The following is a 13,564-nucleotide window of genomic DNA, read 5'->3' as shown; positions in this document are numbered from 1 at the left end:
ATATGGCTAAAGGGTGTAAAAGCAAAACGATGCATGGCGCAAAATAAACATGCTTTTGTCATCTTTATTTGCCGCCCAAATAATCCATGATTGCACCATTCATATTTAAAAAAAAAAAATCATTAAATACAAAAATAGAATGAGGAGAGCGGCAAACAAGTTCATGAGACAACTTTCTTTTCCATTATTCCTTTTTCTTTTAAACCATTTCAGTAATCAAAAACAAAAGTAAACATTTAACAACCAAATAAACGTTTTTCCTCATTTTCCCTGACGTGTGATTACTCTGATATTCCTGTGATAATATCAACAAAGGCGTCTCCTCTTTTGTGTTCTCGCCACCTGATCTGATGCAGTGTCGCTTTCAGGCGCCGTAGACGCTCTCGTTGCTGTAGGTCATGTAGAGGAACAGATCTTCGTCGTGGTGCTCCTGGAACACAACGCAGTAGAGATTTGAAGTATATCTACTGGCCTCAAAAACAGATGGACAATTTGAAAAAATGAAAAGGGTGGGGTCTAGACATGTATTTCAATTTTGTTACCAGATTTGTATCTCAAAACATTGACATCAATTGGTATGACATTCTCCAATTTCTGCCCCACTAAGAAAAAAGTACATTGGGTTATATACCTCATACACTGCAGAGAGAGGACAGCTGGAAGGGGGCATTGAGTTTTTGACAAAGAAAAAGAGGGCCTCCTCTGGTCGTAATGAGACACGCTGACGGATGAGGAAACACAACTGGCCCACTGAAACCGAAAGAGCAGTGGAAAGAAAATCAGGAGATCATCATCGTACAATTTAATTTTTTGCAGTTAGGAAAAGAAAAAACAAAGGGAAATATTTATATGGGCCAATACCAGTAACAAATAATAATAATAATAATACATTTTATTTCAAGGTGCCTTTTAGGACATCCAAGATTGCACCACACAAAATAAAAACTGTGATATCAATAAAAACTGACAATACAACAAAATAAAACAAAGTAAAAAGAGGGATGGAAACCATTTGAAGCAGTTTATGATGAGTAGTCTGCAAAGATGGGTTTTGAGTCTGGATTAGAAGATAGGGTGGCAGAATTACAGAGGCCAAGTGGTAATAAGTTCCAGAGATGACAAGACTAATCCGTAAAAGTTCATCTAACCACACATATTTTCAATCAGCTGTGCTTAAGTGAGCTGCAGAGTTAAATCAGTAAGAAAAACGTTATGATTATAAGTTGTTTTTTAACAGCAATGTTCATGCAAAAAAGAAACATCTAGCATACTGCCCCTGGTGGCCACCATAAGGATAACAAAAATAATAGCCATTGAAAGATTATGCTTATTTTTTTACATTTTTATTTCTCTTTTTGATATATGTTTTGTATAAAAGGACAATAGTGTCGATAAGATGTACCTGTTAAATCTGACGGAACCAGGTATTTCTTCTTATCCAGTTCAGGAGCTCGTGACCTCAGAGCCCTCTCCACAATTATCTATTGGGGAAGGGAAAAAAAAGAGTCAATCAGCCCAATAGCTTGTTCATTAAAAGTAAATATTTGTCCTGATACCTACCGGTATCTTGTCCGGATGCTTGGCGCGTACACGCTCTCCTTCCGCTCTCCTCACCTCCAGCGGCACCATGCGCTGGTACTGACTGGCCATCTGAACTCAAAAATACAAGAAAATCCATCATGATGGCTGGCAGTTTCCTTTCATGTTATAAAAAGGAAAGTCAATTCAATTCATGTTTATTTGTATAGCCCTTAATCACTAAGAGTCTCAAAGGGCTGCACAGACCACAGATTATTGCAAACTACAGACTATTATTACACCATCCTCTGATCGAAAACCTACATGAGGGCAAGGAAAAACTCAAAAACCTCGACAAAGACCTGGCAATTAAAGAAATGCATCTACTTTTTGCATCGTGTTCAATATAAACGTAAAGCAATTGTTTGGATAAAAATTTGTCTGATGAAAAATAAAGCAAATTAAAAACAATCTGGAACAAATGCTGCTGAAGTGCTTCTGCAGAGTCACAGTGAAAAGCAATCTGGCATACAGCATCTTCATGTGGGATGCTGGGTGTATGGCAAAAACCAGGAGAACCTTGCAGTCGTTAACACGGACAAGAAAATCATCAGCTGCTCTCTGCCAAGTTGGGAAGACATTGCCTCTCGCTACTAGAGCAGAGCTGGCAACATTATTAAAAACCTCCTCTCACCTCGGCCAACACCTCTCACTTGCCGCCCTCTGGAAGACGCTACGAGTCACTTTAAACGAAGACCAACAAGCTCTCTTGCCTAAGTATGAAAAAATGCGGATCGTAGGGGCACCATTTCCTGTGGTGTGTCTTGGGCAAGTACAGCCTGCTGGCACCCATTCGTCTCCAGGCCAACAAATAATTCCACCCGGTCTTTAACCAGAGAGCCTTTTGCGTGTTAGACATATTATATTATTAAATCTACATTTTACACAATGAATGTCATTGCACTATATTCTGATGTGCATACATCTTAAATCGTTCTAAAAGCAATGGTTAACAACTTAGGTCCATTTCTTGTGGTGTGTCTTATGCAAGTACAGTCTGTTGGCGCCAATCCCTCTCGTAGCCAAAATACGTTTGGTAATATTATCTATCTATGCTAATATTCCTTATTTTTATCTCATGTTTGTCCTGGAGTGCCACATATTCTCTCATAGTACCGTGTACACAACCTTGTTTTCAGCTACATCTATTCCGTACCTGTCAACCTGTACATTTTTGCCGTACAAAGTACATTTATTATGCATTTTAAAACGGGTTCAACCTACAAGAAAATCTGTGCAGGAAAAACGCAAATTTGACTATTATGGTTACCATCAGGTATACACCGACTATCACGAAACGGCAATCAATCAAGTCAAACGAGTTCGCCGCGGTAACCTCGATCTCGGTATCGTTTTTTTCGTTGCAAACGAAGCGAGCGGTTTGATGCTACTGTGCGCATGCATCTGCCGCCTGGGGATTTCCCTTCATGCTTCATTTCGATCACACGTGAATAAAGCAAAAGCAGAGCAGTAGGCCTACATTACAACATCGTTTTGAATTTTCTTTGGATACAATCATCAAGTCGCAATGGCCGAACCTGAATTAAAACGCCGCAAGTCATTCTGATCTGAAAACAACAGGCGGGGTTGATTGAGGAAATTTGAAATACATGTGGTCTTAAAGAACATCGGATTTCATGTGGTAGTTGTGTACTGAAAGGATGTCCGTCTCTTTTTAGAGAACCGACTTTTTCGGCTCAACTCATTAAAGAGAGCCGGCTCTCAAACGGCTCACATGCTTTGATGCATTATATTACAAATTATTATGTTGTATAAAGAGGTTAAGGAAAAAAGGAAGTATAAAAGGAGAAACTGAAAAAAGACAGGTTTGTGGTTATCCCTTTAATCAGTATATTACCAACAATAACTTAATGCAGAAAATGAATGAATAATTTGAATAAGAAAATGTATTATTCTACTTAATTATAATTGCATGTATTTTTTGCAATGCAATGCATGCAATAAGTCTTTAAAATGCATTGTGGCATTAATATGCATGTTTTGACAACATTAATCGAGTTTGAATGGTCTTACACAAACGATTTGATAAGAGCTTTCGGATTCGGAGATGTATTGCACAATCTTTAAATTGGGTATCGCTTAGCATTTTCGGACGAGGCAAAACGTAGCAAACAATAGCATTTTTTCATCTTTGGTTATCTTATTTTGATCTCCCCCTATATCGGTCCTAGGCTTTTACGTTTAGTGGCATGGTGACCCGAAATGCTAGCAGGGGTGGCCAACCCGGTCCTCAAGAGCCGCATGTCCTGCATGTTTTGGAGGTTTCTCAGGTGATGCAAATTTTAAGATTGTTTGCAAGCTCTGCAGGAGCTTGATAATGACCCAGGTGATTGGACTCACCTGTATTTGAACAGAGAAACTCCAAAAACATGCAGGACATGCGGCTCTTGAGGACCGGGTTGGCCACCCCTGTGCTAGAGGAAGAAAAACAGCGATTAGGCAACAACGACGCCACGTCACGTCCCCGTGTTGTTGTAGTTGACAGCTGGCGTGCGTATTTCCATCAACTGCGTTTTCTAGTCGTTGATTAGTTAGTTGTACGTTTGAGTGTCAAGTTAATGGTAGGTATGCCGAGTCAACCATAACCAGTTAGCTGCCATCGTCGGATTGGCGAGTCGTCCTTTCTGGTTTACGTACCGTCAAGACAGCTGAGATATTTCCACTCAAATTCAGAGAAAGCCCAAAAATTCCACGGCTTGTTTATTTTTTTGTCACCGAGTTAACTATCCTATGAAATAAAATACTGTTGAATTTGACGACATTAAATCAAATTTAACCAGGAAAGCAGGATGTCAAGATGTCGACTGTCGTTTTCCTCTCCTCGAAAACAACAAACACAGGGTTCAGCCCACGATATTTCTAACCAATCACAGCTGGTCTAGTTGATTGACAGTAAAGTACACCATTTGTAATGCACAACTAGGGAAAATTGTGTCGTTCCATTGGTGACATTCAACATCAATTTGCCATTTTTACTCCTCCAATCAGAGTTTATGTAACAATTTGAAAAACGCCCTCAGCAGAGTGATAGGTTAATCCACCAATTGATGTTTTTGAGACAATTTTAAGTACGCCCATATCGGAGTGACAGGTTAATCCACCAATTGAGGTTTTCAACACAATTTGAAAACGCCTTTCCGTGTGCGCCCCCTCGCGAGCTTTTATTCACTCAACGTGAAGGAACTCGCACTGATTTCAATAAATACATACCTGTCAAGCTCCAGGGCTCCATGCCCTTACAAAATGTTGTATTTTCCCGTACAAAATACAAAATAATCTTTCACCATATATTTTTAAACGTGTTTATTTATGTAGTTTAACATGTTATATTGTACATGTGTTTCGATATATCATATATATATTTAATTAACATTTTGTTGTGAGATGCTGAGTTGCTCGACATGAATGAGGTTTATCATTAAAAAAAGTTCAAAAATTGAGTAGCTTGGACGTTAACTGTAGAAGGAAAAATACATGCAAATATAATTGAGCAGAATAATGCACTTTCTTATTTAAAATCTGAATTCATTGTCTGACTTAATGCATGCATTGCATTGCAAAAAATACATGCAATTATAATTAAGAAGAATAATACATTTTCTTATTCAAATTATGAATTCATTTTCTGCATTAAATTATTGTTGATAATATAGTGATTAAAGGGATAACCACAAACCTTTTATTTCCTCCTTTTATACTTCCTTTTTTCTTAACTTCTTTATACAACATAATAATTCGTAATATAATGCATCAAAGCAAGTGAGCCGTCTGAGAGCCGGCTCTCTTTAATGAGTTGAGCCGAAAAAGCCGGTTCTCTAAAAAGAGACAGACTTCCTTTCACTACACAACTACCACATGAAATCCGATGTTTTTTAAGACCACATGTATTTCAAATTTACTGCAACCCCACCTGTTGTTTTCAGATCAGAATGGCTTACGCCATTTTAATTCAGGTTCGGTCATTGCGACTTGATGATTGCATCCAAAGAAAATTCAAAACGATGTTGTAATGCAGGCCTACTGCTCTGCTTTTGCTTTGTTTCGCGTGTGATCAGAATGTTGCGTGATGGGAAATCCACAGGCGGCAGACGCATGCGCACAGTATCATCAAACCGTTCGCTTTGTTTGCAACGAAAAAAAAACGATACCGAGATAGAGGCTACCGCGGCAAACTCGTTTGACTTGATTGATTTGCCGTTTCGTGATAGTCGATGTATACCGGATGGTCCCCATAAGTGTTAAATTTGTGTTTTTCCGTACATTTTCTTGTACATCGTACACGTCTTAAAATGCATAATAAACGTACTTTGTACAGCAAAAACCTACAGGTTGACAGGTATGCGATTTTAGCTGACCTGCACTAGCTTCTGGTCACCAAGAGGGTCACCCCTCTTGAGCGATATGACCAAGGTAGATAGATAGATAGCACTGGCTTCTTGTCAGTTTAAGTTGTGATTTTTACAACCCTGTTGGTATCATACAAAATTTTGTCTTCTTGTCCTTAAAGTGAGGGGGAGCCGGGGCCTGGTTTTTTTGACAGTGCATGCGGTTCGAGCCATTGTATTAGCACTTGAACCTGATGTATGGCAGCATCTAGAACCTTCTGCATTAGTTAACATTTTGGAACAGGAAGCTGTCAACTGGACATTCTGTCATTACCTATATTTCATGTTGATAATGTCTGTGTTTTCTGTTAATGCCCATTGCAACATCCATTGCAGCCTGGTCATTCTGGAAGGGGGTTTACCTCGTGTGCGGGCCCTTCCCAAGGTTCCTTCATTTTCATGCTGAGGTTTTTGAATGTTTCCTTCCCCTCATGTCGACTTTAGATCAGGGGATGATCTAATGATGTTCTGTGCAGCCCTTTGAGATTTTTTGTGATTAAGGACTATACAAATAAACACGACTTGGCATCAAAAGAACGACTAAAATCACATTTTCAAATTGAAGATAACATTTGCTCATTTTGCAAAAATGATACTAAAACCAATGACCATAAGTTCTTCCCATGTCCAATTATGCTAAAGTTATGGCAAGATATTCAGCTCTGGATAACTCCTATCATTTCAACTTAACCTATCATTACAACTTATCATGTCATATAGAGAGCATACTACATTTTTGACCTATCATACAAAACAAGAACAAGAAAAGATCAATAAATCTAATGTTATGTATAACTACATTTTTTATCCACAGAAAATACAAAAAAATGTAAACACACTCTTCAAAATGTTGACGACGATTTCGTTTTTGGGTTAAATCTTTATACTGTATATCATAGACATTTCCAATGTGCAAGTGATATACTATACAGGGTGTTCAAGAGTCTAAGGCACATTTTGACATTTTGACCTTGAATATTTCAGAAACTATTAAGGATTTAAAAACACATCTGGTTAATTCAGAAAGCTTATAATCTCAAATTTTATATGAATTGTTAAAAGATGTTCTATGTGAGCACCATTTGTCACACATCACACATCAAGCCAATAGACAAGTTCTTGCTAGACAAATTCCAGCACCACAATGTCAATGGTTGAAACAGCTTTTGTTATTCAGGCGTTCAGCTCATCCACATCTCTTGGAATAGGGGCGACCCTACTGAGTATAAGCGGTGCAGCTAATGAAATGAGATTTTGTTTTGGTGGGGAAACAGCTTGAAGGTACCGTACTATACTGTGTTGATAAATACGCAAAGCCTCTCGTGAAACTTTACACCATTAAATGCAGAAAACGTGTGTTTATCAAAAGTGATTTAATATGAGTTACTTTGTTTAAAATTAACCTATTATCATAAGAATAAAATCAGTGTATGTTTTTAAAATATATTCGAAGCATTTATTCATTTGATTATCATGTATTTATTGTGTTTATCAAGATATTTATTGAATGTCATGCAAAAAAGCCAGGCCTACCGGATTCTTTTTGGATTTATTTTTTTTTTTTTAGATTTTTTTCCCTTCTGGTCCCTATTTGCAATTTTTTTTTTAACCAAATGGGGCCTGGAACTTCAAAAGTTTGTCTTTTCTGGTCTTGCAAATTTAATGGTGAATATGAGACTTTTTGTGATTTAGGGTGAGACAAATAAATGTGACTTGACTAAAATATAAATAAACCTAATATTCCAATAAACATTGCACAGTGTTTCAAGGTGATTGAAATCTGAATTTATTGAAACACACTCATTCTTTACCTAAAATGTTCTGTACATTTAGGAAGCAGCATTTTACTTAAAATCCGGACCCTGAGAGGGTCCTTTGCATGCACTTCTTTATTATATGTGTCATGAATTCATTTTCCACACGCTAGTAAATATACAAATGTATTAGTTGTATTTAAAAAAAACTGTCGGAAAATATGCTGAGTTAATAAAACACATATTCAAAGGCACATGTTTTTTTTTGAGTCCCCAGATCCAAGTTTTCTGTGGTCTTGCATTCCTCCAACAAACCAGTGTTCTATTCATTGAGATCCACACTCAGGGATGAAACAATTAAGCCTCGACAGGAAATGTGAAGCCTCCCACTATCAGTCCTGCTCATACGGCTGCTGTCGCCGTGGTGAGTTTGAGAGCGTCGGACAAATTGCGCTGCCGAACCCTGGAGTTGGCGATCAATTCCAAATGCGACTCCGGGATCCAGCCGCGATGCCGATCGGAGAGTCTGGTGCCCTCGACCCAATCTGGGGAAAACCCGTCGAAACCAATGAGAAAAATGTACGCTAATTTAAACGAGTTAAAAGTTAAGACTGTCTTACGGTCACTGCTTTGTTGGTGCACCAGAATGATGTCGGCTTTTTCTAATGATAATTCATCCGGCTCCTGGGCCACCACTGCTCGGATACATTGCATTTGTGGGAAATCTGAGGAAAAATGGGAAAAAAAGGGGTTGGATGTAAGAGGCATGAAATTGTTTCTTGTCATGCAGAAATGCCAGATTTTCAAGTCGTTATTTTACTTAGACATGTAGGACAATATTTTAGAAAAAAGCAGAGATGCACCGAGTATTCTGCACTGAAATATATTCTTCCTAAAACTACCTAAAGTGAATTGAGGTCAAAAAAATAAAATAAAACCGAATAAAGTTTGCAGAAAGAGCAAGACTGTGATGAGGTCAGGTCTGAAGTGAAGCGAGCAGTTCGAAGCTGGCTTTCACCCGGGGCGGGGAAGTTTGTGTATGCATTTTGGACATAAGATGGAAGTTGATGGAGAAGGTCGTCAAAATGGGAATATTACCAAGCTGAAACCAAAAATCCATTTCTCGAAAATTTTTGGGTCCCTCTACGTCCACATTTTTGTGAGCCGCTCTCAGACTTTTACTGATATTTACAGGCTATCACTACAAAGCTAACTATCTGCAGTTGAAATGATTTAATATATAAACACGAACTTTGTGTTTCTGTTTGTCCTCCAGGTCAATTGGCTGAAGATAATCTATGTGTGGCTAGAGTTTAATTCCCTATTATTATCATTATTTTAATTTTGGCAAACACTTGTTTGTGACTTGTTGGTTGCATAAGACTGCACCGACTATGGGACAATGGTCATCGTTTTCCTCCTACCCCCGTTTTTTGGTAACTATTCACTGTCTTGTCTAGCCACTAACTAATGTTTACCATACATGCTAACACTACAGAGCTAACCATCTACTTTTGAGACTTTTAAACCGGAACAATGCACTTTGTGTGTTACATTCAGTCCATTTGTCCCTAATGTCAATTAGCTATCGTTAAAACATGTGGGGATAGAATTCAATTTAGAATTTCTATTTTTGTTTATTTGCATTAAACTGCGCCGGCTTTCACACGACCATCGATTCCCCCTAGCTCAGTTCTTATGTCACTATTCACTATCCTGTCTGTTATCCACTATCTGGACTGTTGCTCATATTAATATGCTAATACTATAGCAAACTATCTACAGTTAAGCAGTTTTCATCTGTAAACACGTACTTTGTGTGACTGTTTGTCCTTCAAGTCGATTGGCCATGAGCGGCAAAAGTTTAATTAGCTTTTTTTTTTAATTTTTACTTTGGCTAATATGCAAGTGTGACTTTATTGCATTATACTGCACCGACTACCACACCATTATCATTTATTCCATACAACTCCCATTTTCTTGTCGCTATTGACTGTAGTCGGACTTCTACTATCGTTTGCATGCTAATACTACAGAGCTTACTACCTACAGTTGAGCAGTTTTAATCCGTAAACACATTTTTTCTGCGTGACATTCAATCCGTTTGTCCCTGAAGTCCATTTGCTCGCTCTAATCTATGTATAGCAGGTGTGTAATTTATTTATTTCTTTTTTACCTCGGGCATCATCATCTATCCCCACCTACTCTGGTTTTCTTGACACTATCACCCTCTTATCCATTTAAAGCAAAATGACCCAAAAATATGTACTTAAAAAAGGAGAGCCGGATTGTGTAGCAGCTACAGCTATTTCCACCCATCCATTATATGCACCGCTTATCCTCAGTAGGGTCACGGGGGTGCTGGAGGCCATCCCAGCTATCTTTGGGTAGTGGGCAGGGGACACCCTGAACTGGTTGGCAGCCAGTCGCAGGGACAATTTGGACCTGCCAATTAATCTGAATGTATGTTTTTGGAATGTGGGAGGAAACCGCAGGGCTCGGAGGAAACCCACGCAAGCACGGGGAGAACATGCAAACTCCACACAGAAAGGTTCAAACTCATGACCTCAGAACTGTGCCGCACACGTGCTAACCACTGCGCTGCCATGCTGCTCTACAGCTATTTATTATTCTTTCTGACCAGCCACTTTACACAAAGTACAATGACTTGGTTTTGATATTTGCATTTTAGACCTTTTAAGAGGTTTACTGTATAGTTTTTTTGTGAGATTGGGTTTTTAAAGACTATTTTGATAAATTAATCTAAGAATATCAACTTGTCATATTCCTTTTAGTTATTTATTATTTCATATTGCACCCTTTTAGGAAGTCAGCGCAAAATAAGTATTTGGTAATTGTTTTTTTTTCTGTGTTTTATTTTCAATTCTCTCTTTTTTTTTCGGTTTTGGCCCCAAATTTTTATTTGAGTGCAATGTCCTCATTCAAGCAAGGAGAACTACAGCTGCTTTCAGACCTCCTGAGTAAAAATGACAACATAAGCAAAGGCTGCTGCTGTAGGCCACACCTCACACAATCCAAACCACACTTGTTATCAAAATCAATAAAACATTATTGATAACAAGCGGACCAGAAAGCATTCACCTTGTGCAGAAGAAAAATCAACTTCAGGGTGAGGCCGTGAAAGGGCGGATATCCAGCGTAGCTTATCACTCCTAAAGAAAACAAATCAGGAGAATGAAAATGTGTGCCACTGAGCTTTTTATGACATAATGGAGCCGCTTCGTACTGTGTGTCGGTCCTGAGCAGCAGCGATTTGTGCGCCATGTGCAGCCTGAAAAGATTCTTCTGCAAGGAATGAAGTTTGACGCGACAGTTCTCTACTCGTAGCTCCGCCACTGGGGCGTGGTCGATCACCGTGAACCGGCCACCTCTGAAATCAAAAAGTCGTATTTTCATACTTGTCAAGCTCCAGGGCTCCATGCCCTTACAAACTGTCGTATTTTCCCTTACAAAATACCAAAAAAATCTTACACCATATTTTTTTTCAAATGTGTTTATTTATGTAGTTTAACATATTATATTGTACACGTGTTTTGTCATATCATTCAGCACATATTCTTAATAATAAAATCAAAAATAAAATCAAAAAATCAGGAACAATTGTTATCAGCGTAACTAAAATATCCGTTAATAACACTTTAAATTTAAATTTGTAAATAAAGATATTTTTGGAGGGAAAAATTTGTAGGTATTTCTATTTTGTAAACCAAACCACAATATCAACCATTGATGTGTAGTGCCTTATTTCGACTACCCTGCAAAATCCTCCCCCCCCTCGCGTGAACACGCATTCTGCTGCGCTTCCGACAACATCTTTATTGTTTTAATAAGCTTATTATATAGAATACGATTGCGATTGTCTGAAGCGCAGCAGAATATGCGTTCACGCGAGGGGGGGGGGGGGGGGGGGGGATTTTGCAGGGGAGTCGAAATTATGCTCTACAGCGGCAGACGCATGCGCACAGTAGCATCAAACCTCTCGCTTCGTTTGCAATGAAAAAAACGATACAGAGATAGAGGTTACCGCAGCGAACATGTTTGACCTGATTAATTTGCCGTATCGTGATAGTCGGTGTATACCGGATGGTACCCATAATTGACAAATTTGCGTTTTTCCGTACAGATTTTCTCGTACGCCGTACACGTCTCAAAATGCATAAAAAAACGTACAGGTTGACAGGTATGTATTTTTGCGGAAAATACGAGGACAAGTTGAATTGAAATTATGTGGAATTTATTAACTGTTGGTTTTTGGAACATTCAGTCATGAATATGTTAGAATTATTGCAAATGTATTTTGCTTTTGCTACAATATTAAACATTAAACAAGGAGACACCTTAAACTTGGAAGAAGCCTTGTTCTTGCTTCTTTAAACACCAACACCATATGGAAATGCTATCCACTCAAGCCAGCAAACCTTGGTCTAAGAAATTATGTCCTGCAATGAATGACCAGTGATGCTTTCTGGTATTTCAGCAATGTGCCTTTTTACGCCCCTCCTCTCAAGCTCTGTATCTGGATTATTTTCAATAAAAGAGGGGGTGTGGATAGTCTGAGCCAAACTTTCTTCACTTTTTCATCTGATCTCACTCTCCTCATGAGTTGAATTTGTGTCTCTTGTCTCTCATATGTGTTTTATTTCGAAGTTAGCTAATGCATCTGACAAAATACTAAAGTAGAGGGTTTAAAAACTGTTTCCTTCCGAGACGTCTTGAATTTTCATTTGACAGGATGAATACTAATATTAAATATGGATATTAAATACAAGTTTCTTGGAGCTAAACTCAACTCGAGACCCGTCATTGTAAACTTATTTTAATAATTCGATTCAGAAAATAGGCAGAATTATCAGAAACAACTTAAACTCTTTTGCTTATTTTAAAAGAATATTTTTCTTATTTAACTAGAAATTTTATTTTTGAATTATAGATTAATATAGAATTTTGAAGTAACAATTCTTGTTTATTTTTATTGATGTTTTTTTCAATTATCTTTCTTATTCTTCGAAATGTTTTATTTTTTTCTGGGAAAAAAAAGACCTTAAATTAGAATATATATCTGCCGACTTGTATACCACAAATGTTTTCTCATTTTAGGAGTGTTTTTCTTATTTAATATATTTATTAATTGCATTTTTTTAGTGAAATAAGAAAAAATATTTTAAAATTTAATTTAAGAAGAAAAATATACCCGTTAAAATGAGAAAAAGTGTGTAATAGACAAGCGATGATTCTTTTGATTTTTATTTATTATTTTGATCATGATTTTGTATTTTTTTTCTTATTTTACTAAATTATCAGACACATTTGCTCATTTAAAATAAGTATTTTACTTATTGTACAAAAATATAAAATAAAATGAGAAAACTATCACTTAAACGAGCACATTTTCTTCCAAATGTGTAAAATTCTTTTGCAGTACATTTCTTCAAGAAATACATTTAAATCACAACGTCATCCTTTTTCGTAAAAGTTACATTGAAAAAATAACAAACCCTAATTCCTAATTTATTTTTAATATTCTATTTCTCCCAAAGTGGTCACAAAAGAGTAGTCGATATCGGTATCTGCCACCATCCGATACTATAAAATAAGGCCAGTATCGCTTCACTCTAAGAATAAAAATAACCCAGAATAACACCTGCTCTTCACCATTCAAGCAACAAACCAAACAACAACATTCTCAGGTAAGACCAAATAAGACAATATTTTAAAAACGTAAAAGTAAAACACTGGCTTACTCTTTTTGCTGTGAAAGCAGCAGGTAGTCGTTGAATAGATGGATGTAAATATTCCTCTCCGTTT

At 37.5% G+C, this 13,564-nt stretch overlaps 2 protein-coding genes across 3 annotated transcripts in view; both read right to left on the bottom strand.

Annotated features, from left to right (window-relative positions):
• Positions 1-44: 44 nt before the first annotated feature.
• Positions 45-4,447, bottom strand: LOC148372245 (gamma-aminobutyric acid receptor-associated protein-like 1). The gene is made up of 5 exons (XM_088326897.1): positions 4,237-4,447; positions 1,561-1,650; positions 1,403-1,481; positions 632-750; positions 45-430 (listed from the first exon to the last, which is right to left on the bottom strand). Exons 2-5 carry the CDS (start codon positions 1,648-1,650, stop codon positions 365-367), a joined length of 354 nt encoding a protein of 117 aa, XP_088183023.1. The 5' UTR covers positions 4,237-4,447; the 3' UTR covers positions 45-364.
• Positions 4,448-7,746: 3,299 nt separating this feature from the next.
• Positions 7,747-13,564, bottom strand: part of arhgef5 (Rho guanine nucleotide exchange factor 5) — a 23,598-nt gene continuing 17,780 nt past the window's right edge. For both annotated transcript variants that reach the window (XM_088326893.1, XM_088326895.1), the window contains exons 11-15: positions 13,501-13,564; positions 10,986-11,129; positions 10,841-10,911; positions 8,359-8,463; positions 7,747-8,283 (exon numbers count right to left, since the gene is read on the bottom strand). The exon at positions 13,501-13,564 is cut by the window's right edge and continues 79 nt beyond it. In XM_088326893.1, the coding sequence (XP_088183019.1) occupies positions 8,141-8,283; positions 8,359-8,463; positions 10,841-10,911; positions 10,986-11,129; positions 13,501-13,564 (527 nt within the window). In that variant the 3' untranslated portion in view covers positions 7,747-8,140. The remainder of the gene's footprint in view (positions 8,284-8,358; positions 8,464-10,840; positions 10,912-10,985; positions 11,130-13,500) is intronic.

Source organism: Urocampus carinirostris, chromosome 2 (genome assembly GCF_059441175.1).
Source record: "Urocampus carinirostris isolate Australia breed hairy pipefish chromosome 2, RoL_Ucar_1.0, whole genome shotgun sequence".
NCBI classification, from domain to species: Eukaryota; Metazoa; Chordata; class Actinopteri; order Syngnathiformes; family Syngnathidae; genus Urocampus; species Urocampus carinirostris.
This window is presented reverse-complemented; position numbering and strand designations above follow the sequence as displayed.